The sequence below is a fragment of the Sphaeramia orbicularis genome, chromosome 20 (genome assembly GCF_902148855.1).
Source record: "Sphaeramia orbicularis chromosome 20, fSphaOr1.1, whole genome shotgun sequence".
Lineage (NCBI taxonomy): Eukaryota > Metazoa > Chordata > Actinopteri > Kurtiformes > Apogonidae > Sphaeramia > Sphaeramia orbicularis.
This window is the reverse complement of record NC_043976.1, coordinates 5,986,038-6,013,973: the sequence shown is the minus strand read 5'-3', so window position 1 is coordinate 6,013,973 and position 27,936 is coordinate 5,986,038. Positions and strand designations below refer to the sequence as shown.

Below are 27,936 nucleotides of genomic sequence, written 5' to 3'. Positions count from 1 at the left end.
ATCTCCCCCCTACTGCACTTCTCATCAACAGCAGTGGACAGGAAGTACTTCAGGCCTTGTTGGAGAAAGGCGAAGGGGAAAGTGACACAAACCGGAGCAGCGTGACACATGGCGGGCTGTTGTTACTCAGTCATAGTTGACCCCCGGGCAGCAATGGGGTAGGACAGTTTGAAATAAAGCACAACTGCTGACGAAAGTTAGAGAAGAGAGCTTCATGCTTGTTCTTTTTTGTACCAGAAATAAAAACAGTCTTTGGGGATGATGGGAATAGCAGGTAGGAATGGGTGGAAGGATGAGTTGCAGCTGCAACAAACTGTGTCGCCTAGACGACACATCTGTCTGGTGTGGGACATCCAGACTAAGCTAGCATGACACCGCATGTTTGGTCACAGTTTGCTGTCCTCCTCCATCCTAAATCCCAAATGCTGTGAGAGGTTGACACCCATTAAGACCACTGTTTTATTGCAAAAGCAAAAGACTATTTGGGTTTACTGTTAAATGCATCATTTCAGATTTCAAATAAGGAAGTCGAAACACTATCCTCTTCTCAGTGTGTCTTTCTGGCTGAGCACCAGGCTCATAAAGGAGGACACGGATGGTTTAAGTTACTGTGTGTGTTTGGGTCTAATACCTTCTATTTGCTTCAGCATTGACCCTCTCTGTCTAGACTATCACTTTGTGTAAATATATTTATTGCCTGTGCAACAATCGCAGCAATGAAAGATAACTCGGTACCAAACAAATCATTTTTACGTGTCACTCTCTTTGCTGTTTCTGGAGAATTCTTACTTTATTTTGCATGCTCATATATCATTCATGAAAAATGTAATGTCTGCATACTCCATCCAAGCCACAGAAGTTTATTAGTGACAACATTTTGATCCCTCTTGGATCATCATCAGTTCAGTGTTTTAAAAATGGAAAACACACCCATATTTTTATAATTCTCACCGACAGGCTGACAAGCTCTATAATGGAAGATGCTGTGAACCATCTGAACAGCATGAGATGATGAAACACAGAAGCAATTAATAAAAAATAAAAAGAAAGTACATGGAAACAAAGAACAGAAATGTAATGTAAAACCCATATCTCCAAAGTATGATGTATACACCTAATGTTTTTACCTGAAGTATTTTTATTGACTTAAATCACAACTTCACACAAACTTATACTAACATGTTATGTTTCCATTCATTTTGAGGAGACTTACTACAATATGCCGAACTGACAGTATGTCTAAAGTTAACCCTTTAAGTTGACCTAAAACCACTTTCAACAACTTACATCATGGAGAGGAGTCACTTTTATGTCCCTATAATGTTACAAATACAAGGACACATATTTATACCAGAATATATATATTTTTTTAAAAAACATGTTTTTCTTGCCCACCTGGGAGGTACCTCCTTCAGGCTCGGGTCCTCTACCAGAGGCCTGGGAGTCTGAGAATTCTGCGCAGGATCTTAGCTGTTCCTAGGACTGCCCTCTTTTGGACAGAGATCTCTGATGTTGTTCCTGGTATCTGCTGGAGCCATCCTCTCAGTTTGGGGGTCACTGCTTCTAGTGCCCCGATTACTACTGGTACCACTGTTGCCTTCACATCCCACTTTTTCTCTATCTCCTCTTTCAGCCCTTGGTATTTCTCAAGCTACTCATGTTCTTTCTTTCTGACGTTGCTATCACGTGGGATTGCTACATCTATCACAACCACTGTCTTCTGATGTTTATCGACCACCACTATGTCAGGCTGGCCATCACCATCTTGTCAGTGTGGATCTGGAAGTCCCACAGGATCTTGGCCTGTTTGTTCTCTGTCACCTTTGGGGGTGCCTCCCATCTTGACCCTGGGACCTCCAGTCTATACTCTGTACAGATGTTCCTTTACACAATGCCCGGTGCCTGGTTATGCCACTCCATGTATCCCTTGCCTGCCAGCATCTTGCTGCTTGATGTGCTGGACTGCCTCAGGGGCTTCTCTACACAGCCTGGGGTCTTGTCTGGTATGTTAGACCCCAGCCTCTATTGCCCTGGTGTTCAGGGCTTGTTCTTGTGCAGCCATGTGTAGTGCTTCTGTGCTGTCTTTCAGTCCAGCCTTTTCTAGCCACTGACATGTTTACTCGATATCAGCCACTTTAGTTTGCTGGTGGTACATGTCATGCAAGGCCTTGTCCTTGCATGATAGCCCCTCAGGCTTCTCCTCCTTTCTGGGCCTTTGTTGTCTGAGGCATTCACTTAGTAGTTGGTCATTCGGGGCCACCTTCTTGATAAATTCCTGGAGGTTTGTCGTTTTCTTCTGGACAGTAGCTGTGACACTTACTAGTCCTCTGCCCCCGTACTTTCACTTTGTGTACAGCCTCAGGATGCTGGACTTAGGGTGAAACCCTCCATGCATGGTAAGGATATAAATATATATATATATATATATATATATATATATATATATATATATATATATATGATGTGTGTGTGTGTGTGTGTGTGTGTGACAGTAGAGATTGAAATCCAGTAGGATTCGTAATCCTACTAGGACAGATAGGAATTTTAGTTTGTCCTAGGACAAACTAAAATTCCTATCTGTCCTAGTAGGATTACAAATCCTACTGGGTTTCAATCTCTACTGTGACATATATATATATATATATATATATATATATATATATATATATATATATATATATATATATATATATATATATATATATATATATATATATATATATACCTCTAGACAAACATGGAAGTTTTTTCATCATACAGGCTCATTCTGTTTTCATGTAATCACACAGTGGGACAAAAGATATTGTGAAAGCAAGATTGATCACATCTGATGGCATTTTTTTTTTCTAAGAGGAGTCTCAGAGACATCAATTTATCCACCATCTGCCTCCTCAACCTTTTCAATGAGAGAGCAATAATTCCAACAATATCCTTTTTTAAATTCATATTAGGATTACCAGGGTATAACCTTAGTACAGTATAATAAGAACATTTCAGTGAGATGTGTTTACCTGCCTTGAATTCGTTGAATCACTCAATTTCAAGCAACTTAGAACTAGTGACAGACTTTTTAGTTCAGTGAACTTTTGTTAATTTAATAAGGACCCCTGATCTTTGCATGAATACATGCTGACTTCTCTTCATGTTCATAGTCTTTGGTTATGAATCTGCTTTTTTCCTTGAAGAAATAACTTACAAGATTCTATCCCATCTGAAGTTTGACTTATTGACCTACCTAACCAATTACTTATTTTTCTCTTTCATTTCTTGTGCAGGGAGCAACGATAAGTCGAGACGAACAAACAGGAGCCATCCTCATCGCTCGGATCATGAGAGGAGGAGCAGCTGACAGAAGTGGTCAGTTCTTCTGAAACATTTATATAAGAGTTTGCAGTCTGGTAAAGTTAATTCTCCTTCAGTGCTCTGTAAATACAGTTCCTGCTGACAGGCACACTGAAATTCTGCTACCTTGTGCACATGTTTTTTGTTTGATTTAGTTTTCATTGTGTCCAGTCCTGTTTTGCAGTTCTGCCACAGTGAAGCCAAAGGCAAATTTCCACATGTGTCGACAATAACGTTTTGATTCCTTTCCAATCCTAAATGCCACCATGACGATAAACATTAATCTGGTGTACTGCACACAACCCCGGGCTTTTTGAGCACCGGGCTTTAACACAGTAGCTTACTTATCTCAGGTTTTTGGGGATTTATCGCAGGAAATATTTCCCAAAAAATTAGAAAAATTTAATATCAGAACAATTTTTGGATATGTATGATGTCTGTTTGTGTGTGCATTAGGGTTGATTCATGTCGGGGATGAACTGAAGGAGGTCAATGGAATCCCTGTGGATGACAAGAAACCAGAGGAAATTATTCGTATTCTGGTAGGCCTCATCTGTTTGTGCATGTGTGGTTGTGTGTATGTTGTCCAAGGATTTCTCCTGTGCTCCACTCCCTTTGGCAACATGAAAATCTCTTGTTTGTGATGGCAAAAACTTCTACTAACTCATCCAAAGACGGCTCACCTCCCATGGCTATGCTGAAAAATCAAACACTGGCCTTTCTCTAAAAGTCTTTCCTGGCCTTTAGACCACATGCATTGAGCCACACAGTCCCCCTGGAAGAGACTGATGCTCAGTAGTTCCTCCAAGCCAGCTCTGCCACAGGCCTCATACTGACTTGGTGTGGATTGTACCCTTTTTTTTTTTTCTTTTTTTTTTTTGGGGGGGGGGGGTGTCTCTTAAACTCTGGAGGCCTCTGTAGCCTTCATAGACACAGCAGTCTCCGAAGCAGATGACAGCTCTCAACACTCCTCCTACTTTTTCCCCACGCATACACTCTATCCCTGCCAGGCAGCGTCATCCAATCCTAATAACCCTTCCTTTGTTGAAAAATCAAACAGGGCTTTGCATTATGTGACTTTCATTGAATTAGGTGCTTTGTGAAATATTCACAGTGCAGATGAGTGCTGTTTCCTTCCGCCTCTTACTGTAGCTTATTGTATCTGTCTTGTCTTTCCTGAAATCCAGGCCCAGTCTCAAGGAGCCATCACCTTTAAGGTGGTTCCTGGTCTCAAGGAGGATGCAACAACCAAGGAGCCTAAGGTGGGCCCTGTCTTGCCTTAATCATCATGTTTATTGAGCTCTATTTAAACAATACCGTTTACAAGCTCCTAATATGAAGCAAGTGGCAAAGTCCAGGGATGAAAGTTTATGATGAGGCATAAGTGTCTATACTGCACTACACTGGAGTTTAGCTTTAAAAGCAATTCATTCCTCATATACCCCCATGTTAAAATAATTTTACAGCAGAATATAAGTTACTTGTTTATTAAGGCTTACAATAGGCTGCTGTAACATGTGAGTGCCACCTGTGTGTCTGCATACAGCTTTAGTGAAGCAGATCTCATATAAAACCAGATATTCAATTGTAGCTTTTTTCACTCTACTTGTTACTGTGTTATATGTACGTTTGGTTTTGACCAAAACACATTACATTTTTACAGGAATATGTTTTAGTGTTGTGCCGAGCCACAGTGGACAGTAGCTGGTAGCCATCTATTTTGAGGGTGGTTTAACTGTTACTCCAACCAGCATACCACCATCCTCACCCACTGGGGTGTTGATAGACCATTTTTCTTACACTCATCTATCAGTAGCTCAGGCTGGATCCATTCCCCACTTTTAAGCTCCAAGGTCAGAGGCAGCGCATCATTATTCACAACTCAGCCCACCCTGCATGTGTAACCAAGGCGTACAGGATAGAGTGGACCACTTAGACCCTATGTCATTGTGTAATGGTGGAATCTGTCTGGCTGAAAAACAGCATGCATGTGCCAAACACTTGGCTACTCAAAATCAACCTGAAGAGCAGAGGGTGGAGATGTATAAGTGCATTCTGCTGGAGGATTTAGCCACCACATCGGCTGTTTTGACCCCAACAAAACATCTCTGTCTGAAATGTAATCCCACTACATGGCACAAGGAACCCTTTAAATCAGTGGGACATTGAAATATGTCATTTCTCCCGCCATGTCCTGTGCTTTCCCTCACTCGAACTCTCCTTCCTTCTTTCTCTCTGCTCTTCCCACATGTTAAAAGGTGTCTTAGGAGTGATAACTCATCTTGATGATGCTCAGTTTGGAAAGAAGGCACAGCAAGGTGCTGTAGGTTGCAGTGCGTTACCCACAAAAGGGAGAGATGTCAGAGAATTTTCCAGTGTAGGGTCCAACCTCCTTTGTGTTGATGAGGTGTGTCCCACCCTCACTGCCAAAGCGAACTGAACCAAGAGTCCTTGAAAACAGAAAACAGCTATTTCTCTGCATTGGTTTGATCCTCAGTGTGGAAAGATTACTGATATTAGCTTGTGTTAAGAATTAGAGAAAGCCAGTGGTAGGAACAGAGCACTTCCAAGTGGAGTCTCTGACTCAGGAGATGTAAAGTCTTGGAAGCTGGTGACAGGGCTTAGTCGCCTCTAATGTTAGATGGAATGACTTGGAGAGGTTTACCTTGGCAAACATTGGAGGATTTCAACTTCTGATTGCAATGACCTTTCTGGAATAATCACCCTGAGCATTGGTGAAGCACCTTCTGTGTTTACTGTGATGAGTTCACACTCCATCCAGTAGAAATAAATTACAGTGAAGCGTTGCTTTTTCCTGTTGTGCCTTCAATCCAGCTCTTTGTTTTCTTCACCCCTCCCTCATCTGCTGTACGTCTAGGTCTATATGAAGGCACTCTTTGACTACGACCCTATGGATGACAAAGCCATCCCATGTAAAGAGGCTGGACTGGCTTTCAAGAAGGGTGACATCCTTCAAATCATGAGTCAGGATGATGCAACCTGGTGGCAGGCTAAACATGAGGGGGACGCCAATCCCCGTGCCGGCCTAATCCCGTCCAAACAGTTTCAAGAGAGGTAAGAGCAGAGAGTGAACTACAAGGAAGTCGGGGAGCTCTGCTTCTCTTATGAGACGGGAGCCCTGAAAACAGGATTTGTGTCATTTTGAGGAGTCTCTAATGCCACGTTTCCACTACGTGGAACCGGCTGGACTCAACTTGACTCAACCCGGGTACAAGGTACTATTCCTGGAGACTGTTTCTATTACAGGATACTACGAACTTTAGAGTACCTGGACGTCATAGCGACGCAGCACGTTACTTCCGTGACATCTGCTCAGAGAGTTGCTGATAAACTCACTCGTTGCATGTTGGCCCGTCAAGCTCACGCTGAATTTTTTTGTTGGCCACCAAGGACAGAAATGTCTGAATCTCCTGAACTGACCATGGTGTAGTTTTGCGGGCTGCCATCCTGTGGATTAGTCTACTGGTATATTTACTATAACTCCTGTATCTGTTTTTTTTTAAAATGGCGGGTCGCACATTGATGACACAATGATTCAGAGACAACTCTCTGACCAGTTAGTGGTCTGCAGTATTTACACGCCACGTTTTGTTTACTCTTCCCCCATCTTGGAACCTCGGCGGAGTAGATAACAAAAAACTAGTGCTGGGTACCAGATTCCAGGTTCTTTTACATAGTGGAAACACAAATAGGCGGAGTCAAGTTGAGTCGAACCAGTTACCACATAGTGGAAATGCATCATTAACTACTAACAATGAGTTATCGTTGCCATATATTTAGGGACCAAGCCGAAAGATAAGGCCCTCTCACACAGTAAGAGGCCTTGCCTTGAAAGCAAGGCCCTGTTGTTTTTCGTTCATTTTTATATTATTCAGACACCACTTTCAACTGGATTTTGATCCCCTAAACATGCTCAAAAACTCACCAAATTTGGCACGTATGTCAGGTCTGGCGAAAAATTTGACAAAATGTAAAAATTAACCCCATAGGTGCTCTCTAGCACCATCTATGTGAAAAAAAAACGTTAACGGCCCTAGTGGCCAGTAGGAATGTCGTACAGACATGAAACCAACGCCAAAATGTTTGTTGGATGTTGCACTACAAATGATACACTGACACCCATGACCTAACTCCAACAGGAAGGTCGCAATAAGCCTTTCAAAATAAAATTTCTAAAACTTAACTCGTCTGACACCGTTTGTTGTGTTGACTTCTAAATAGCACCAAAAGATAGATTGAACCCTTCTCAAAAACAGTGATCTCGCACTTTTTCCATAACTGTCTTAGCTTTTTTTTAGAAGCCCGGAAAGTTGCGATGTCTGGAACTCATTTTTCACTTTGGACTTTTTCCCCACATGTTACATATCTATCCATTCACGGGACTGACCACAACTCTCACATGCAAAAAATTTTGAGATAGGATGTACAGTTATTGATTTATTACAATTTATTTATTTTCGTACTTTTTCCACTTTAAACTGCCATTTGACCCCCTTAACATGCTCCAAAACTCACCAAATTCGCCATGTATGTCATGGCTGGTAAGCACTTTCCTAAAATATCAAAATTAACCCCTTGGGTGCCAAAATGGATTCTGTAGCGCCACCTATGTACTAAAAAACACACAAAAACTGCCCTAGCGGCCAGTAGGAATGTCACAGACACATGAAACAAACGTCAAAATGTTGGTCTGATTGAGCCCGACAAATCATACACTGACACCCATGAGCTAACACCAAGAGGATTTGGCAATCGGCCTTTAAAAGTTACTCCATGTTCCTGCAATTACTGCTCATTAATTTCGGACATTTTTCATAAAAGTTATAATCATCAAATTCCCACAAGTCTGAAGAATCAATAAATGAAAGAATTTTTGAGATAGGACCTACGGTTATGGAATAATTGTGATTTTTTGAAAAGTACTTTGTTTCATTTTTCACATTGAAAAAAATCCTTATGTAAGGCTTAGTGGTGCATGATTGCAAGTGTCTGAGAACGGAGTAGTGGTGAGAGCTGCTGCTCATTGTACAGGAGGTCACATGTTCAAATCCCAAGCCAGACATAGAATTTGTATGTCCCCCCCACACACACACACACACATTTTAAAACAGGTTTTGCTGCATTGTATTGTGGACATTGGACATTTTGCACACATTACAAAGTACACGGAGTACTTTTTTTTCAAAATAAAAGCCTTATTAAAAATAATAATGTCTATTAAATAACTTCTTTTCATTTTTATGACCAAACACTCAACTGTTTGTACAATGTTTCTTCATTAAAAAGTATTCTAACAGACACACATAGGGTTTTTCCAAAATAGTAGCCTTAAATGTGATAAATCATCACTTTTATGCTCAATTATTCATACAATTTCAATTCATTTTTTCAAACTAATTCTGTCCCTCACATACACACACAAACGCACATACACACAGTAGGGTTTCCAAAATAAAAGTCTCATTTAAAGGTGATGGTGGTTCCAGCAGAGGGCCGCTGGTGTTCTGTAGGGATGTAAGGATGACAGACACAAAAGGGTGGCAGCTGGTATCGGGACGGAGAGGTGTGAGTGGAGCTGAGGTGGCAACGGTCACTGGAGGCGGATCGTGCGGGAGGCGGAGTGCCCGGTGCGAGGTCCCGCCCAATGCTGCTTGCGGCTTTAATTCTATTTATTTATTTTTTTTCTACTCCAGTGCTTTATAAATTTATGTAATTTCTGTCATGTTTTCAGAAACAGAAAGTAAAAACTGAATATAGAATAATGACTGAATTTTTATCATCTTTTGTTTTCCTGGTCAAAAATGGCAGAACAAAGTAATTTGAAGTTCATTATGTTTTTATAGAAACATGAGAAAAAAACATCATTAAAACTAGAAGCACTCGGAGAGCGCAGACCTCCGCCAAGGCTGATCAGTCCCCCCCCCCCGTGGGCCCCCCCACCCCCGATCACCACCAAAATTTAATCATTTCTTCCTTATCCCATTTCCAACAAACCCTGAAAATTTCATCAAAATCTGTCCATAACTTTTTGAGTTATGTTGCACACTAACAGACAGACAGACAACAAACAAACCCTGGCAAAAACATAACCTCCTTGGCGGAGGTAATTACCTCAGTTGAATAACCATGACTGAAACTCATGTATCAGATTGGCTGACCGATCCTCAGCATCTTTGTAGATTAACAACAGCGCAATATTCTTCCTCTACTCTGGTTATTAGAGTAATGTCTGACTAATGTTGCTCGCTAGTTTATTTTCACCAAACCAGTTTATGGAAATACTTCTAATTTGCATGCATTTTCTTTTTGCAATTATTCAAAAGTTTGCTTCAGATTCACTTGAAATTTAATAGAAACTCCTCATGTTCAGAGTATATTTGACAAATCATCCACAAAGTGGCGTGACTGAAGCTTTGAATCTCAATAAGTTGTTGAAACACTGTAATAGTGATGAAGATTGAAGTGATACTAAACACTGAACATTTTTTGAACAGTAAACAGAATATTTAATTTGATGAAACACATTAAGACCAATGATAATACACACAAAAATGTACAAATAAGTCTGCATTTTATAGATGAATTCAACTCAATGCAAAGGAGGGCAGTGACTTTGCCCCATATAATCCACTGCTTCGATCCCTTAATTTGCCTATTGTAAACACCACAATGACAGAAAAACACAGGCTGCAGCGTTGCTCTTTTGGTTGGTGACATCTGATTGGTTTAAAAGGCAGCAAGGCATCAGTTCACTGTGGAAAAGGATAGTATGAGAGCAAGAAAAAGTGTTAAACATAATCTAAATGAACTGTACATGTAAGTGCTTAGGTGGGCCTTTCTTTCTGGTGATAAAACCAGTATGATAACCCAAACTAACACTTTCACAGGTCCATATGGTTCTGTATAAGTATGTGATTCTCTGTCTTACAGATGTCCCTCAACTGCTCATGTCTCACATCCACACCTGCACATTAATACACTGATCACTCCATTCTCACCCTCTTCACAAATTTGTTGGAAGAGTTAAACTTTTATTGAAATATTATCGAAAACACAATATGGCCAAGTGTAACATCTCAATTGACCAAGGTAAAATGTGTCATAACATAATATTATAAATGAAATACATATAATAACAAAATCCCAATACTGTTTTTGTTGAAATAAACAGCATCTCTCACTGAACTGTTCTCCTCATCTTCAGTTTCTTTGTACTGACAGATGCAGAAGCAGGAAGCAGCAGATGCAGACTCTTTTCTCCTTATTATTCATATTCCAACACTATAAACAAAAGCTTATTAGACTGTTTTATAAATGCTGTATTTAATGGATTTTGACCATGAACAATTGAGCTCCTTTGAATATGATGGAATAGTTTGCACACAACCTCAACATTACTTTCTCCCTCATCTCCTGCTGCCTCTAAAACAGCACTCACTGCTGCTGTCATAGTCACAGAGATTTTACCATCTTTCTCATTCTCTCCCTTCTTTCCTCTGTTTTTTCTTTCTTGCTTCACACTGCCAAAATTGTCTGGATTTCCACACAATGTCTGGCCTGAAATAAGTAATGACAGAAAATGATAGCGCTGGTACCAGTCCACTTTGGATGGCAAGTGGATGGAAAATCATGTATCGGTGTATGTATGTGTGTGTTTATGCTCAGATGCCATGCGCATGATGTGCAATGCGGACCTCGGGATGCAGGGGCATCTTCTTGGCATCATCCAAGCGGAGCACCCTAAAGACATAAAAATACACCAGAAAGAAGGAGACGAACAAAGCGATGCTGACTTCACATTCACATTTGCCAGTTCTTAGTTCCTGGTTCCTTCTTCTCTCTTAACTGAGAGAGAGAAGCTGGTGGATATTGGAAAGTGGGTTCTCTGTAGTGTAACAGGGAGTGTTTATTATTCCCTACATGATCATAAAAACTAATGGTTTTATTGTGCCTCTCTGTTCTCTTATCCTCTTTTTTTTCCCAGGAGATTCGCACTGCGTCGATCTGTTACGACTCTCCCATCCCTGAGAAGCTCTACCCGGCGGGCATGTAAGCATATTTTATCTGTTGTGATGGGTCAGAACATGACAACATGCTGCAAACAGGTGAGCGGGCTAATAAGAGGTGATGCAAGGGGAATAGGTCGTGACGAGGAAAAAAACAGGTTGTCTGACAGGGCCGTTGCTGGTGCTCGACCTAACACAGACTGAGTCCCACTTAACCCGCTGCCATGACTGTAGCAGTGCTTCATGCCTGTCATCAGAGAAAATGTTGTGTCTGGATTCACCCCTCCTTATTTTTCCATCTGCTCCATGTTTCACTCTCTCAGCCTCTTTCTCAATCTTTCTGCTCTTTTGCCTCCGTTTCTTCTCTGCTTTTCCATGTGTCAATGCAGTCAATGTCATGTAGAGGCTTTTCAATGGGTGGAAAGGGAGGTTTGCTTTATGGATACCTCTGCAAGCCCTCCAGCTTAAACACCAGCCTTCCTGCCCATCCAGCTCACCTCTTCTCAACTCAAGAGCCATAATGATGGATTAATGATCTCATTCTAGACCTAAACATGATCTAAAGATTCAGAGGCTCATTGCTGCTCTGTAGATCACATTAATAACCCTGCTCAATGACATCAGTCTTCTGTGTGGTACAACGCAGCACAGGGAAAGGGCAAGAACATTTCACAATAGTGTAACAAGCCTGCTGTAGCGAATCAGCAAAACTCAGGGAAATGATAGTTTATTTATGTGCAAAAGAAGGAAACCTTAATCACAAATAATTTTTTAAGGGCTTTATCTCTTCTAACTGTCCATGAGGACAGTGGGTGCTCAATAGTGAAGTTGTGAGTTTGTTTCTGTAAAGATCAGAATTCCCATGGACACTCTTTGGAAATTAAAAAAAAGCCAGTAAGTTTGCTGAAAAATGAAAACCATCAGCAGCTTTCACACTTCTTACATGTCTCAATACCATGGCCCTCTTCATGCTAACACACATCACAAACACACACCTAAGCGCAACACATACACAAAAGGGCACTTCATAAATCAATATTGATACAACTACCTTTTGTGTAAATGGTATCAAAGCTGCAAGCAAACTAGTTGTACTTCATTCCAAAATTACAATAATCTGAATCATTTCAAATCTTCAGTTTATTTGTCTGTCAAACAGCAGTATTTTCATCTACAGTGATCATATAAAAAAGGTTAACATGATTCCATTGTGGATAGGCCAGTGTGTTTCCTTTCTGAGTCTACATGAAGACATGGATACGAGCCCTAAAGATGAATCTTCTGAGTTCAGTTACATTGGCCTACTCATGAAGGATTTTTTGTTTTTTTGAGTCTGTCATTCTCTTTCTGACTGCTAATTTAACTCTGTATGACCCATTCCTGGATGAGCATGGACGCTTTTACCCACCCACCCCAGAGGGCAGGGTAAAAAGATATACCAGGAATTTTGTCTGTCTGTCCAAGACGGACCAATTTCTCGTACATTATTAACCTGATTCTTTTCCAATTTCACATATGTTATTTACGTATGCCTTTCTCTCTCTCTCTCTTTTTTTTTTTTTTTTTTTTTTTTTACAAGTTTTCAAAGATTGAAAGTTAAGACTCACAATTAATCCCTGGGTAGGCAGCGTATCAGTGAGCAGGAAGTGTTGTGCAACCAAGCGGGGTATTAGTAAACTCCACTTACGTTTTATCTTGTTATATTCAATTGCACCTTTTTAAAATATTTTTATTGTTGTGCAGCTCTCACCATATCTATTTTTCTTCATATACACCTGTATCTGCAAATCTAAATTTGTGCTGTAATTGCATAGAATTTTGCAGGTGGTGTCCACTGGAAGGTAGTCATGGATTTGATAGAAGTATGTACAGTTTAGTCCACATAGTTCCCTGATATGGTGAGGTGGACATGGAATTATGATGAAGTAGCTCTAACTAGAGTGTTGACTTAGTTGACCTCTTGTACACTTTCCAAACAGTCACCAGAAAGAAATGCAGGTTGGCATAGGTGCAGTTAATGTCTGGCTTTTTAAGACAATGCCCTTGTGTGCCAAATGTTGTTTATACCACAACTATTTGCAGCCGCAGGACTTTCTGTTGCACCTGACTGCAAAAGCTCTGTAAGGAATTACCTGACATTATTCTGTTTTTAAAAAAGGAACAGACATTAGTTATGATTTACAAACCGCTGCCAAACACCACTTAGCTTTGTTTATGGGAAGCCACAGTGCACGAACGAAGGCAGAAAGGGGTATCCATCCAGCTGGCACTGTGGCTGTGCATTGCATGTGTCCACCTGAAGCACAGCATGATGAAATGCCAATATGTGATGCAGGGCCACATAGACCTTGTCACCAAATTATTCAGTAACTTAACTCTGCTCATTTTACTTCAACACCAAAGTAACAACAACATGAACTATACAGATGGAATAATATGTATGTCAGCAGTGAGAATGATTTAAGATGATTGATGTAATTCAGCTCTAAGGTTAAAAGGACCGCTGTTGCACAATTAAAAACTAATCTGTTTTGTAAATCCAAGTTTATTGACGTCATCCAAATTAGATTTTCTATCAGTATGGAGATGTTTGCTTGCCCAGTTTGAAATTAATCAGAAATCAGATACATGATAAATGAATAAAGGGGGACTTCCAGCTGCTGAGTATTCCTTCCGTTTCCTGCACTTTCATTAGACAAAGCAATAATAGACATGAATAAACTGGGTTGTGACACCACTGTTTCCCTGTCCACACAAAGACATACAAACTAAAGGTAAAAACAAATTCACAAGTGTGGATGGGGCATTGATCAGGCACAGGTTTATTCTCTCTCCACACAGAAGAAAAGTGTCTTCTCTTTTCTGCAGTTGCATGAAAAGGCATCTATATTTATATAGTCTTTTGATTTGTGCCAATAAAATGGAGTTTGAGGCTTCTCCTAATTTCAGCTCCTTTGACTGTCTTTGAGCGTTTCATTTTATGCAATCTATCTTAAAAACACATTTTCAAAGTTAGGACCTCCTCAAGTGTAAGTTAACATTAATACTGCAATACATTTTGCAATGGAGTTAAAAATTTTTGATGCAACAAAAGTATATTTTTTATCAAAACTTAGAAAAAAAAGCCTGAGGTTTAAAAAGAAGTTTAACATTGAATTATTCTGAATTTCAAAGTAGTTTTAAGGTTTCAGGTTATATAATGTAAAGTGTACCGTGAATTCATTGGTTTTGAATTGACTCTTGTTAATGCAGTTCCCTCAAGGTTTTTACTACAACCTACCCTCCATCTGTACCAATGTGTTTAATTCTACCTTCAGTCCCTCTTTTATTGTCTTGCCCATCCGTCACAGATATCTTCATCTTCATAACCACATATTAAGGCCTAAACATGCACAAAGAATCTGCTGTGTAACACTCAGCTTCTCTCCCTCCTTTCATTTTCATTTCTCCAAATATATGAACCCTGAGGAGAGCACATTACACATGTACTTGGCTTCATAAGCAAGCTCCGGTCTCACAATGACCCTGTTGAACCGAAACCTAGTCCATATTGGCCATATTTTTCACTGTAGATTACAATTTTCAGGCGGACATGTCCATTTGACTACTTGTTTCCCCCAACATGGCGGTGAGCCCTTAATGTAATGTGACTCTTCCAATATGTAGCTTTTAAATAACCAACAGAGCTACGCTGACCACCTCTAAACATAGCATTAGGCTCTTTTACCTCTGGTGAATTATGGATGTTGTCATTTCCTGGTTATGTTCAACCGCATACTGGCATACATGGTGCAGTATGGCCAAAAATAGCCTGCTAAAAAGTTTTCGACAGACAGTGCTCTACTGTTCCCTTACTATTTCATTTTAATGGTCCAGTTCCTCTTATGAGTTATGGGATTTGTAACGCCCTCCTCTCTATACACAGAGGACAGGTGTAAAATGTAGTAGAGTCAGTTGAGGCCCCAAGCAAAAGAACATAAGTCTCTCTTTGAATTGTAGCAATACTTTCTTCCTAATGTCATACATACTATAAGAATTAGCTCTGTGTGTAAGTGCAGCAGCAGTAGTAGGAAGTACCTTGACATGGCACTCTCAGGACTTGTTGAATAACTGGGGAATGATAACAGTTCAGTCTCTGTTCCAGCAGAGACATGGCACTGATATTCAAGCGTACAAAACACTCAATTAGAGAAAAATGTTGGATCCAGGCAGAGAGTAAGAAATGAGTCAAGTGTGTTAAAGTGAAGTGAGTAAGAAAAAGTCCACAATACAGTACTATATAAAAAATATAGGAATATGGATGGGTGGAGGGAGGAAAAGATGGAGAGAGGAGTGGTACACAGGTCATACTCAGTAGCAGATGTGGCCCTGTGGAGCGGTGGTGGCTGGGTCAAGAGAGATGGAGGGAGACAAGGCTTGGACACAGGCCTCATGCAGGCCCTGCTCAGTTCAACTGGGCTCAGCCCCGGGGCCATAAACTACAGCCTAATTGAAGGATACCATGGAGACCCCGCTGTTACCGAGCGGTGGACCGAGGTGGTGATTGAGGAGGGGGTTCCTTTCTCTCTTTTCCTCTCTCTTTCCAGCCCGGGAGCTCTGTCGGCTGCAACAATATTGGTCTTGGCGAGGGGCTGCAGTGCGCATTGCTTAACCGTGTCCATTTACGCCTAACATTTGCAAGATATAAATAATCTCTTCCCTCATGGTCACAATCACTGCTTCTAGACGCATTCTTCAGTTAAAAAACAGGTATTTAAAGTACCATCAGTCTCCCTGTGTAAGCCAATTATTAATCCGCTACACAGGTTTACCTCCAGTTTTACCTATCTGTTTCGTACTTCAGCTCCCCTCCATCCATATCTGGCTGTCCTCCAGCTTCACCATCTGCTCTGTGAACATCCTGACGGCTCTCTGGGCTTTTTTTACAGCATGTCTGTTCCTGCATCTGACATGCAAACCTTTTCACTGTCTGATTGTTTGGTTTGGTTTGTAGCTTGCCAAACACGTGGACACACTTATCGCTCACCTTTGGGTCTCCCTTTGTCTCTCTTGTCTGTACATTACAGCGAAAAAAAAAAAAAAACAGCCCTTGTCCACTTGCTCCTTTTGCCTCCAATGAACGACTGAACCATTTCAAAACACCGCCCAGGATTGGTCTTAAGTGGCCCTGAACCTGGCCCTGTGTTGAATTTATCCATCCATTTCATTTTTCAACTTCAGTGCTCACAGACTCGATTCAGAGTTGCATTGGGTGCAGGAGAAAAGTTCCATTGTAGTCCCAAAGATTAAGTCTAGATAAACCAGCAGGGACCACCCATAGAGTTCTGTAGATCCAGTTGTTATTTTTTTTCCCTTGCATTAAAGCTTCTTGTGTATCACTACATTCTCTGCATTGCCATGATGAGTTAATTTGTTAAATCTTTATTTTATAACAGACATACAGAAAGAGTGTGTCTTAATGTGTACCAGCTCTGCTCCTTATCCTGACTTTGAATAATCAGCTTCTGCATTTGAAGGCCAAAAGATGCATGACAATCTTCTTCTGTGTCATCTGGAGAATTCCAGTGGTCTCATTCTGTTTTTTTTTTTTTTTTAAAAAGAGAGCTATAGTAAGCAGGAAAGAAAGTGACATCGTCCAGTCTTTTCAAGGAGGAGTCCATCTGTAAACTGCCTGGATCCGAAGGTGACATCATCTCATAACTCAAGCACATTTATAGGGTGCTGACTAGGGGTCGGTCCTTTGTCTCTTCCTCCGACTGAAGGAGATAGCTGACAGATTTTTTAGGCGTCTTGCATGTAGCGCTGACACACTGCTGGAGGAAGGAGTAAATCTACAAAACACTCTGAAGTCAGATGTAGACTCAAAAACATGTAACGAGCAAAGATACCAGCAGTTTTATCTTGATCTAATTGGTGTTATGAATCAACTGCCATGACCTGCTCAGTTGGATGCATCAACTATAGTCTTGTAGTATGATCGAAATGGAGAAAACACATAGTTCTGGAACCATAGTCACAGGAACAAAAATATTGCTGATGGCTGGGTGCCTGCATTTCCACCACAGAGATTAGACATTTTATTCCACTGGTGTGTGAAAAAGCGATAGCAGTTTTTACATTTCATACATTTTGTTTGCAACTACACAAAAGGCCTGCACTATGTTGTCAGTCCTTTTTTCATAAGCACAAAGAAAAAGTGCTAGAAAAATTAGATTGTCTTAAGGTGGCTGAAGTAATATGATAAAAGTTCTGACTAAAGGCAAAGACTGTTGGGGAGGGGGGTAAAGTCCCTGGAATTACATGTGGACTGTTGACCCTATAGTGGGTACATGCTGAGGACCTTCTAAGATTCCTGCCATAGAAACTAGCTAAGGAGAGGTATTTCACCAAGCAAAAAAAGGTAGACAATTAAGTAGCATTGCTGGGGCAAGAAACACAAGTTTTGAGATGTTCAAGCGCATTATGCCAGACAGTGGTTTTACCACATTTACAAAAGGAAGAAATACAAATAAACAGTAGAACTACATCTGTTGTAGGCATCTCCTGAACCAAGGGTTTGGCCTTGTTTCCTTAACATTGTCCAACTTCCATGCAGTTTCCGTTACAAGCACAGATTGTTACAGACATTAAGGGCATACTTTTTTTTAAATGGTTAGCAATAGTCTGTCTAAACTGCTGGTGTGTTTACAACCCTTCTGATTGTTTCACTGCTCATGTTTCTTTTTGTGACATCGTCATATTTCCAAGTCTTCGCATTTACTTTAATGACTATGGTGTTATCATAATGGATAAAAATAACAGGCAGAACTATGAAAACAAGACCCACTATGTAATGAACTACAATTATTTTTTAACAAACAGTACATCCACTCATATTTCTCCCTTTGCCTTCCATCCTTTCACTTGATTCCAGTGCTACTCTCATCTCACCCCTTCTGTCATTCTCTGTGGCGTATCTTTGGTATGCGGGCAACATGTGATATACCTCTAAGCGTGCGTCCCTTTCCAGGGATGGAGTTGGTCATGAAGCACCCTGTAAGGCTGGTTAGCTGACTGGTAGACTGGTTGACTGCACACTAAGAATGTCTGAGAAAATCTGTGGCCATAATCTGGGCGGCCATGTCTCCCTGCAGTCAGTAAATGATAGGCTTGGCTGCCACCATCACTGCAGGCCTGGCTGTCCACATACATCCACATCGGGAGTATGACTTCAGTGCATTGTCATCGCTGTTTGGTCAGGCGGGTGAAATGTACCTCCAAAAAGTCCAAGGTTTGCTTCCATCATTGACGTTCTCCCAGATAGGCCACTCCCTGTTAATGTACATGTTGCAGTGTTATCACATGCTTTTTCATTAGACCTGGAATGTTAGTGTGCAATGCTACAAGGCCATTAAGAAATACAAATCACTCCTGTGGCCGATAGGCACCAGATGAAAGCTGTAATGAGGGCAGCACTTGGAAGGATTTTAAGTATCTTTATCATTGGCTTACTGTTTCCTCTTTCATGTCCTCCTCCGTCTTCCCCTCTATAAATTACCGTTTTCCCCTCTCAAAATCCTCTTTAGGTACTGCATGGTTTAACTTATCACATCACATTATAACGGGCATAGGGCAACATCAGTAGGATTGTTGCAGCGTGAACGCTTAACATGTGAGACAAGAAGTCAGATAAAAGCTTACACTTTTGGCTCTGCACGTCAAAACAGTCACCGCTCTCACGTTTGACATTTTCTTGCACAAAACCTCTACTGTTATCAGCCCTGACTGCTTTTTTGGCTAGTCATTAACTCCAGCTGTGATGCAACATCTCCTCAATCTGCAACATGCTCTAATGCAATGCAGTTAACGCGAGCCCCATACTGTGGTAGATGGTGTTGTGTATGTTTTCATTTGACCCTGTTTTTGCCAAAATGGGAACATATGAAGGGAAGGAAGCATCTCTAAGTACCTCCAAATGTTCACTGCACCTTAAACCAAATACATACTCACTCTGCTACCGTATTATAGCTCTTCAGATGGAAGCTTAAACATCTGGCCACATTTGGAAAGCTACCTTGAATGACAATTAACTGCTTTACTATATAAGATATTCAAATGGTCACTGTTAGATGTTGATTTTAGGAGGCTTTTGACTCTAAATATGTTTCTCTCTGTGAAGTCACAGGGGATGCACCTCAGACATGTACCACAGACTGTGTTTCTCTAGGTAACAATGTATATAAATATGCCGTCTTTGAAAATAGAAACAGTAGAACCTTAGAACATTATCTAAAGGTGCTCAAAGATTCTTGAATGGAAAAAGTAGCCTTAACATTAGAATTTAGATTGACAACTTTTTTTTGAGCTTTCAACAGCATGTTGCAGTCTTCTGTAGCAGATTTAGTTTCAGTAATTGTAATGAAGATGGATCAGTTATTGTATGGATGAATCTTTTGTCTTTAAAATACACAGACATTTAATGTTTGAGTAGCTAAATAAACTCTACTGATGTGCAATTGAAAGCTCTAAAAAAAGCTAGTAAATGAACATGAGTTATGATATTTACAGTTATTTCACTCATAGATGTACTGCATTAGTGATGTGTGTAGAGTAATTTATTTAAATATGTGGTGGTGGAGCTGAGCATTTTTCATAAATGTTCCAAAATGCAAGCATTTTTTCTGAAAAATTATTCAGCTCACGTCAATATTTAAATAAGGAGTTTTGTATAAAGCTATAAAAATGTTTAACTCTTGTTTTGTCATTTGTTCTTTTGTTTTTCTTTTTAAAGATGATGTGGAGATAGAGTTCGGTAGGTGTTCTCTCCTTATTTCTCCCCCTCCCTTTAACTTTCAATAATTTAGCATTCTCTCTAACTTTGACTTATATTCATTCTTTGCTTCTGTGGCACACAGCTGAGGAGATTGAAGGTACTACTCATCTGACAACTCGCTGAATAGTACTCTCCCAGATCATAAGCTGACAGTAAACCCATTTTTCATGAGTTCCCCTTCAAGATAATATTGTGTAATCGAAGGTCTACCTCTCACCCCTGGCTTCCATACTTCCTGTTTTCATTTGGCTTGTCCTCTTATGTCAAAGCTAATCATTCATAAAAGGGGAACATCAGGCATCGCTTTCAGTTTCTCCAACAAAAACTTTGGAGAAAACATATAAAACAGGTTGCTGGCGCTTGAAGCTTCATCTTTCACCAGCTAACCTGTCATTTTTGTAAGAGCAGACAATGTTTGGACAGTCACCCATTCATGTATACGCCTCCAGTAAGACCGGCACCACACTCACTCACAATACTAAATTATTCTTTTGAAAGTACAACCAAAGCAATGGTCAAGGATGTAGTGGAGTGCAAAACAAAATTCAGTTTATCCTTATCAGCCAGGTTTTTGTACACCAAATACTTCTGATTTTTGAAGACTTTTCTTTCCACTACATCATGACTTTGACTCTGGATAAAGTGGCAACCTTTATGAAGATTAAAGACACAAAGAAACAAATCAATCTGTTTTGTGTCTTGATTTAATCTTGTACATACATTTTACTTTTTTCCTCTCTTTCTACTGTGTAGATGAAGGGTAGGTACCATGTTTGAATATTTTCTTTAACTTTCTCTGTGCCTCTCTTCTGGATTCTGCTTCCTTTCGTTCTTTGCCTTATTACCAGAGGATGCCGACTATAGTAGTGGATTCCACCTAGGTGAGCGATACCTTCTTCTTCTTTTACTTCTGTCCTCTCCCCTCCTGATGTGACTGTTGTCAATGCATTAACAGTGAAATTAATAGCCAAGATTGTGTCTCCTTTCTGTAATCTTCCCTCATCCTTTTTACCCTTTCACCTCATTCAGTCCTTTATAGTCTGTTTCATGTTACAATGACTTACCTGTTTACCTTAATCCTCTTGACATGCCATGCTAAAGCCCAAAGTGTTTTTGGTACATCTGATTCAATTTGGACCCCCATGTAAAAACACAAGACTAATTCTGGAGTGGTGCACTAGCCTACGATGTGCTATTTCTGCCCCCTCGCTGACAGCATGAGTGCACTGGCAGATCATGTCATGGATTTGCAGAATGTAGTACTTATCCTGTTCTGCCTCTGCTGTGGGTCTGAGCACATCTTTGAGAATGGTTCTGGGTAGATTTGGGTTAAATGGACGGCTTGTTTTCCATGCTTTGTTCTGGAGGTCCGGCCAAGCGACAGCCTCATTGATGTGGTCCTGGTCAGACTTAATGACAATTACCGTTACCGCTTTTGGTTCTGTAGCCCTTTCCAAAGAGCTGCTTCCAATTCCCTGTCTTGTACAAAAAATGTTCCCCATCATGTTTTTATTACCACTGTCATTTTCCTGACAAATCATAAGGTGTCGTCCCTTTGGAGGACCACAAGCCGTCCTAGCTGGCTCATGTACAAATGCTCTGTCAGTCCATCTCTGGTTCTGTCTCTTTCTTTCTCTGTCTGTCTCTTTTTGTCTATATTCGGATGTTGAGGTCAAGAGGTGAACTCTCCTTTCACATTATACCGTTTGGTCTCAAGATTTTGCGGGATATTCAGTGCACATGCAAGTTTATAAATACTGAGTTTGAGCCATGTCTGCCAAGCTCAATCAGGATCACTTCCACTGGCTAAATTATGCCAAACACCAGTCCATTTTTCCACTATTTTCTGTCCCCTTCGGGCTTGACCTTACCATAACCCTGACTCTGCCATGAGGACAATGACCTCAACCTCTTGTCTTCCTTTTTGGTACCCAAACATCATCCAGTGCTCAAACGGCTTAGCAGCATTTCTTGACTCCAGCAGCCCAGAACGGGATTTACATGAAATGAGAGAACCTCTGGAGGAGGAGGAGAAAAAAAAGTGAGCTATAATAACATCTTCTCCATGAGAGTACTTGCTGCATGGCTTTTCAGCCTGTTGGATGTGGTTGTATGATTTAGAGTTGGCCCATCCCTAAAAGTTTGAAATCTTAGAACTTGCAGATGCTTTTGCAATGCTACTGAGGTTGCATAGGGAAATAAAGGAGGCGGTGGGAGGGGGTCGGCCGTTGTTGTCCTTAGTGTTTGGTTTGTTTTCCCTTCATGCCTCTCTTAGTGATGCAATGTCTGCAGGGTCTGTTGCCAGAAGAAATCCTTGAGACTACTTGGGGCAAGCAGATTCTTGAACTCAGAGATGATGGTTGAGTTTTAAAGCAGGCACACCAAAGAATGAAATCTAACTAAGGAGAATCAATACAATGTCAGAAGATGCTTTTTCATTAGGTACTTACAGTCCTTACAACTTTTTCTGATGAAAATAGTGACATTTAAGGAGTGTTGGTCATTTTTACTTGGACAATAACTAGCCATGTTTCCATTAACATACACTGAACAAAAATATAAATGCACGACTTTTGTTTTTGCTCCCATTTTTCATGAGCTGAACGCAAAGATCTAAAACTTTTTCTATGTACACAAAAGGCCTATTTCTCTCAAATATTGTTCATAAATTTGTCTAAATCTGTGTTAGTGAGCACTTCTCCTTTGTCCTTTGCTGAGATAATCCATCCACCTCACAGGTGTGGCATATCAAGATGCTGATTAGACAGCATGATTATTGCACAGGTGTGACTTAGGCTGGCCACAGTAAAAGGCCACTCTAAAATGTGCACTTTTACTGTATTGGGTGGTCCAGGGGGGTCAGAAAACCAGTCAGTATTTTGTGTGACCACCATTTTCCTCGCACAGTCTTCTTCATGAATTCTCTGAAACAGCTTTGGAGATGGCTTATGGTAGAGAAATGAACATTCAATTCACAGGCAAAAGCTCTGGTGGAGATTCCTGCAGTCAGCATGCCAATTGCATATTCCCTCAAAACTTGTGGCATCTGTGGTATTGTGCTGTGTGATAAAACTGCACATTTTAGAGTAGCTTTTTATTGTGGCCAGCCTAAGGCACACCTGTGCAAAAATCCTGCTGTCTAATCAGCATCTTGATATGCCACACCTGTGAGGTGGATGGATTATCTCAGCAAAGAAGAAGTGTTCACTAACACAAATTTAGACAGATTTGTGAACAATATTTGAGAGAAATAAACCTTGTGTGTACACAGAAAAAGTTTTAGATCTTTCAGTTCAGCTCATGAAAAATGGGAGCAAAAACAAAAGTCGTGCATTTATATTTTTGTTCAGTGTAGTTTCTCCACATTTGAAATTATGCATCAGAAAAAGTTGACAGAAAGCAATTCAGAAGAGCTCCTTTTTTAAACTTACTAACTTAAAGCTATACCTATTGATGTGGCATGTCGCACAGCACTTAGTAAAAATTTGAACATAAAAAACCCACCTCCCTCCAAAGCCCTGCCCTTTTCCCACTGCCTGACCACTGACGCTCACCTCCTCCCAGAGGTAGAGGTGAAGGTTTCATGGTCAGCTCCGGCGTGGCTGCAATCGTCAGCAATCAGACACACCATCATCCACCTGCTGTGCATTGCACAGCAACAGCTCCTGTTTCATTAGGAGCTGTATTTAAGGGTCATTGACTTCACCTTCATCACATTGGCGCCTGCAGCCTGTGCATGCTGAGTGCATACTGAGTCTTACAAACTATTCACCAACAACCCCCACCCCCACCCCATGCATACCTCACAGTTTCACTCTGCAGGTGTGCCTGCCTCATCACCCCTCAATAACCCAGACATTAGCACCATCTTTCAATCTTTCTTTCACTGGACTGTGACTGCTGCAGTCGGGTTTTTCTGTTTGTTCCCCTTGGTTGTTTCTTCTGTTAATAAATCAGTTTTTTCCTATCAGCACCGTGCATTTGAGTCCTATCCATTCACACCCCTTGACAGGAGGAGCAGCATGACTGAAACTGGTCAACTGACTCAGATTCAGAGGCATCAGTAACTGACGCAGGACGCGGCAATGAATGACAGACAGGAAGCTCAGCCAATCATTTTATTCAGACTGAATAAAATGAATGGTCAGACTTTTATCAGAAATTTATGAGAATTAAAATTTTTTGAGTTTCAAAACTTGGTGGATTTCTTTTACATTTTAGTTTGACAGCTGCTTATTAGGACCATTTTAAGATTACAAAAGAAAAGTGTAAAATTGTCAGATCATGTAGTATAGCTTTAACTGGTTTTTGCCTTTTTTACAAAAACATGTCTTCATGCTTTCTTAGAAGTTAAGGGTTAGGGCTTGGACATAGTCTCCGCATCTTGTAGTCTGTTCATTATAGCCTTGCATAATGTAGCCTATACCTCCACCTTCTGACAACACTGCACAGCTTATTTTATTAATTCCAAACTGAGTAATGGAAACAAGCAATTTTTTGTCAAATTCTCTAGACAATTACATGAAAACACATTTATAGCAATGATTAATCAGGTAAGTTAAAATGGTTGTTTTTCCAGTGTATTTTGTACACATCAATGCACCTTGGAATACCCACAATGTGATTTGTATGTGTAAGTACAAATGTTCAAAGGGAAAGAGGGACAGATGAATGAAGGGCAGGCAAGAACCTCCAAATCAGTTAAAAGCTGAAGCAAACAGGGCTTGGATATCCATCAGTTCCTCACAACCCAGTGACAGTGATGGAAAAAATTGTGAAGTGTTATGAACTGACATAAAATTTCTCCATTTCCAAAATTAGATGAGTTCATCCAACTGCAGGTTCATTAGCTTCAGATGAGCAAGAGCCAATACACACAGACTTTGCCTTGAAACCAGATCTGATGCCGAGGAATATGCCTTTTATAAGATTACCTAGATCTTAATAGATATCTAACATTTGGATAAGTGTAGGTTGACAAGTATGCCTTTATCAGCTTTATAACCAGCCATTCCAGTGTTTTCAAGAGACGGAAAAGCAATGTGGAATTTCCCTGACTTAAGCTTTGTTGTAGAGCATCTTCTTCATCTGAACATCTGACTGATGAGACAAACAGGAAAGCAGGCATTTAGCCCCAGAAATCCTGGCACTTGGAGGGCCTTTTTGGCATGTTGATAGTGGCTTCAAGGACTCCAATAGAAGCTGTGTGTGTGTGTGTGTGTGTGTGTGTGTGTGTGTGTGTGTGTGTGTGTGTGTGTGTGTGTGTGTGTGTGTGTGTGTGTGTGTGCGTGCGCGCGCGTGTGTATGTGTGTGTGTGTGTGTGTTTTTGCTAACACATAAGGCATCAGGCATCATTTTAGAGACGAGACATTCCTGAGCCCAAAGAGCTGTGGGATAAGACGGAGGGGAAAAACAAATAGTGCTCGACACAAACGGACCTCTTGCAGCCAGAGGTCTAGAGCACTGTTCCATCGTATAAGCCTGTAACACTTGGGCTGGGTACCACTTTCCAAACACTTAGTGTAGGATCTGTGGAAACTACTCCCAGTATGTGTTCTCCAGAGATAACACTCTAATGAGTTCACCACAATGGATTTTTACATGTTCAACTGTCATACTCATGTGTTTTGTTTTTTGCATTCAGTGTATTTATCTCTCAAAGGTTGAAGGACACTGAGAGGAAAATCATCTTGTTGAAATCCCTACAGACGGAAGATTAGATCAAGCACTGTTTGTGATCCTGTCAACACTTTCTTCTGTCAGGAAACATTTATGGGATTGATGCAATCAAATCTCAATCCCTTTCACACATGAATGTTAGCAGTTGTATGGGAGCATTTGGCTGCTTCCTGTATTATCAGGGTTTCAGTGGCTCCTCAAGAAGTCTCAAAAGTCATTCCACACCAAGCCAAAATTTTCATGCGGAAAAATTCATACATTGTATAAAAACTGATGATATAATAGGGTCTTACGAATTTTTGCTGTCCACTTGAAAAACATTGAAAAACTCAAGAGGAGAAATGTTCACACAGACAGAGATTCTCTCCTTTTGTAAATTCAGTTTTCTAATAAAATCTTTCATTACAAATCTACCTACAGCAGTGTATCTATCATCTACAAAACACTGTCATTACAACACAACAAAAGGCTCTGTGCCTGGACGGGAGTCAAGCCTCTCCAAGGCTTGATGTTACTTGACCACCACAGGAACAGTGGACCACAATGGCTTTCAAAGACACCTTTGCCCTATAATGATTTCAAAATATACCTGAAATGACAGCTGGGACTCACCATGTTCTGTGCTCTTCTTCTTAACTGTTCTTTGACTCTTTCCTTTTCCAAAGTAAGCTTTTTTCAACAAATATTTAACATGGAAATGTGGATCATCACACCGGACATGATGGGTGTAGTTGTCATGTGCAGAAATTCCCATGCAGATTTTACATTTTTTTGCATTATATTTTTACATCTCACTGGTGTGAAATGGTATTTAAAATCCTAAAGCTCAATTTTAGTACTTGAAATGTCTTAACTTGAATGAAATATGATTTTGACTGGTCTGAAAGGTTCAGTAATGGAAGGTGCAAGATACTGAAGAACTTGAGAGCAAGCATAAAGATTTTTGAGAAAAAAATACACCATTGAGTAGGTATCATGGATGTAGGCAACCAAGATAGTAATTAGGTTACAACTAGGCTAGACTTAGCTCATGTCAATACACAATTGGCTCACAAATTGGATTTAAAAGTCTTACATTTAACTTGTTAAAATCAGCAGAGACTCTGATTGCGCAAGCAAATCAAACTGGGGATAAATCAAGTGTAGAAGTCTTTACCCCAACCTGTGCTTTTGTATTTTTGTCATCATGAGGAGCAACGCTCCTGTTGTTTTTATTATTCACTGTTGGGGTAATAATGGCTGACAGTGTGGAAAGTGTTGTCCTCTCTTGCTGCCTACTACGCGTCTTCCTCATTGCTTCCAACCTAGCCAGTAATAGGCACATATAATGAGGCTGAGAGAGCCGGTAATGCTTCCCACATTTGGTGCCCACAAACGGGACTAAGTGTTACAGCGTTAAACCGCAGCAGGCGGCTTCAAGCCGAAAGCATAAGGCTCACTTAATCCCCAGCTGCCATGCCTACTTAATTCCATAGATGTCGTCTCCATTAGTCCTGTGGAGAGCGGGCCCCCACCAGGAGAGCCAGGATGGTACTGGAGCTGTCAACACGGTCTCCTGTAGTTAGACTACAGGGCCCAGACGGTGGCCTTTGTTGCACCTCATTGCAACAGGTGCTTTCACTATGAGCCTTTTCCTTTTAGCTCTGCAGCACTTTTCTTTCTCCCTCTCTGTAGAAAATGAAGTTTGATTGGAAGGAAAATGGCAGTCATTTTTTATTCTTCTCAGCGTTGTCGTCTAACTGATCGCCTACGCATGACGTCTGGAAGACCTGATGCTCGAATTGTTCTCAGGCTTCTCTACTTTCAGACACCTATTGGCACGACACAAGTCTTTTTGAGTCATCTGTTATTTTTTTTAGGAACATTTGTCTTACTGTACTGCTTTTTCCTTTACAGTCGTAGTTTTTTCTTTTTTTTTTTTTTTTTAAGATGCGTGGTCGTAGCTATTCACAGGATGTTAGTGACCGAGTGGGCAGTTTGAATTCACAGTTTGCAGAGGCCTCCGGGTGCTTTCTCTACACACATGCTGAATTTCCTACGTGGCTGTGAGATATTATCACACTGGAAAGTGGGCTT

The 27,936-nt window shown here is 40.6% G+C and overlaps 1 protein-coding gene across 5 annotated transcripts in view; it reads left to right on the top strand.

The window, feature by feature from the left end:
- LOC115410999 (MAGUK p55 subfamily member 7) overlaps nt 1-27,936 on the top strand; it is a 120,306-nt gene that overhangs the window by 45,638 nt on the left and 46,732 nt on the right. Inside the window, exons 3-11 of one of the 5 annotated variants that reach the window (XM_030122887.1) lie at nt 3,276-3,357; nt 3,799-3,884; nt 4,530-4,604; nt 6,221-6,417; nt 11,348-11,412; nt 19,528-19,575; nt 20,140-20,160; nt 20,264-20,278; nt 21,030-21,062. In XM_030122887.1, the coding sequence (XP_029978747.1) occupies nt 3,330-3,357; nt 3,799-3,884; nt 4,530-4,604; nt 6,221-6,417; nt 11,348-11,412; nt 19,528-19,575; nt 20,140-20,160; nt 20,264-20,278; nt 21,030-21,062 (568 nt within the window). In that variant the 5' untranslated portion in view covers nt 3,276-3,329. The remainder of the gene's footprint in view (nt 1-3,275; nt 3,358-3,798; nt 3,885-4,529; nt 4,605-6,220; nt 6,418-11,347; nt 11,413-19,527; nt 19,576-20,139; nt 20,161-20,263; nt 20,279-21,029; nt 21,063-27,936) is intronic. The other 4 variants (XM_030122890.1, XM_030122889.1, XM_030122891.1 and 1 more) reach the window with 4 other exon arrangements.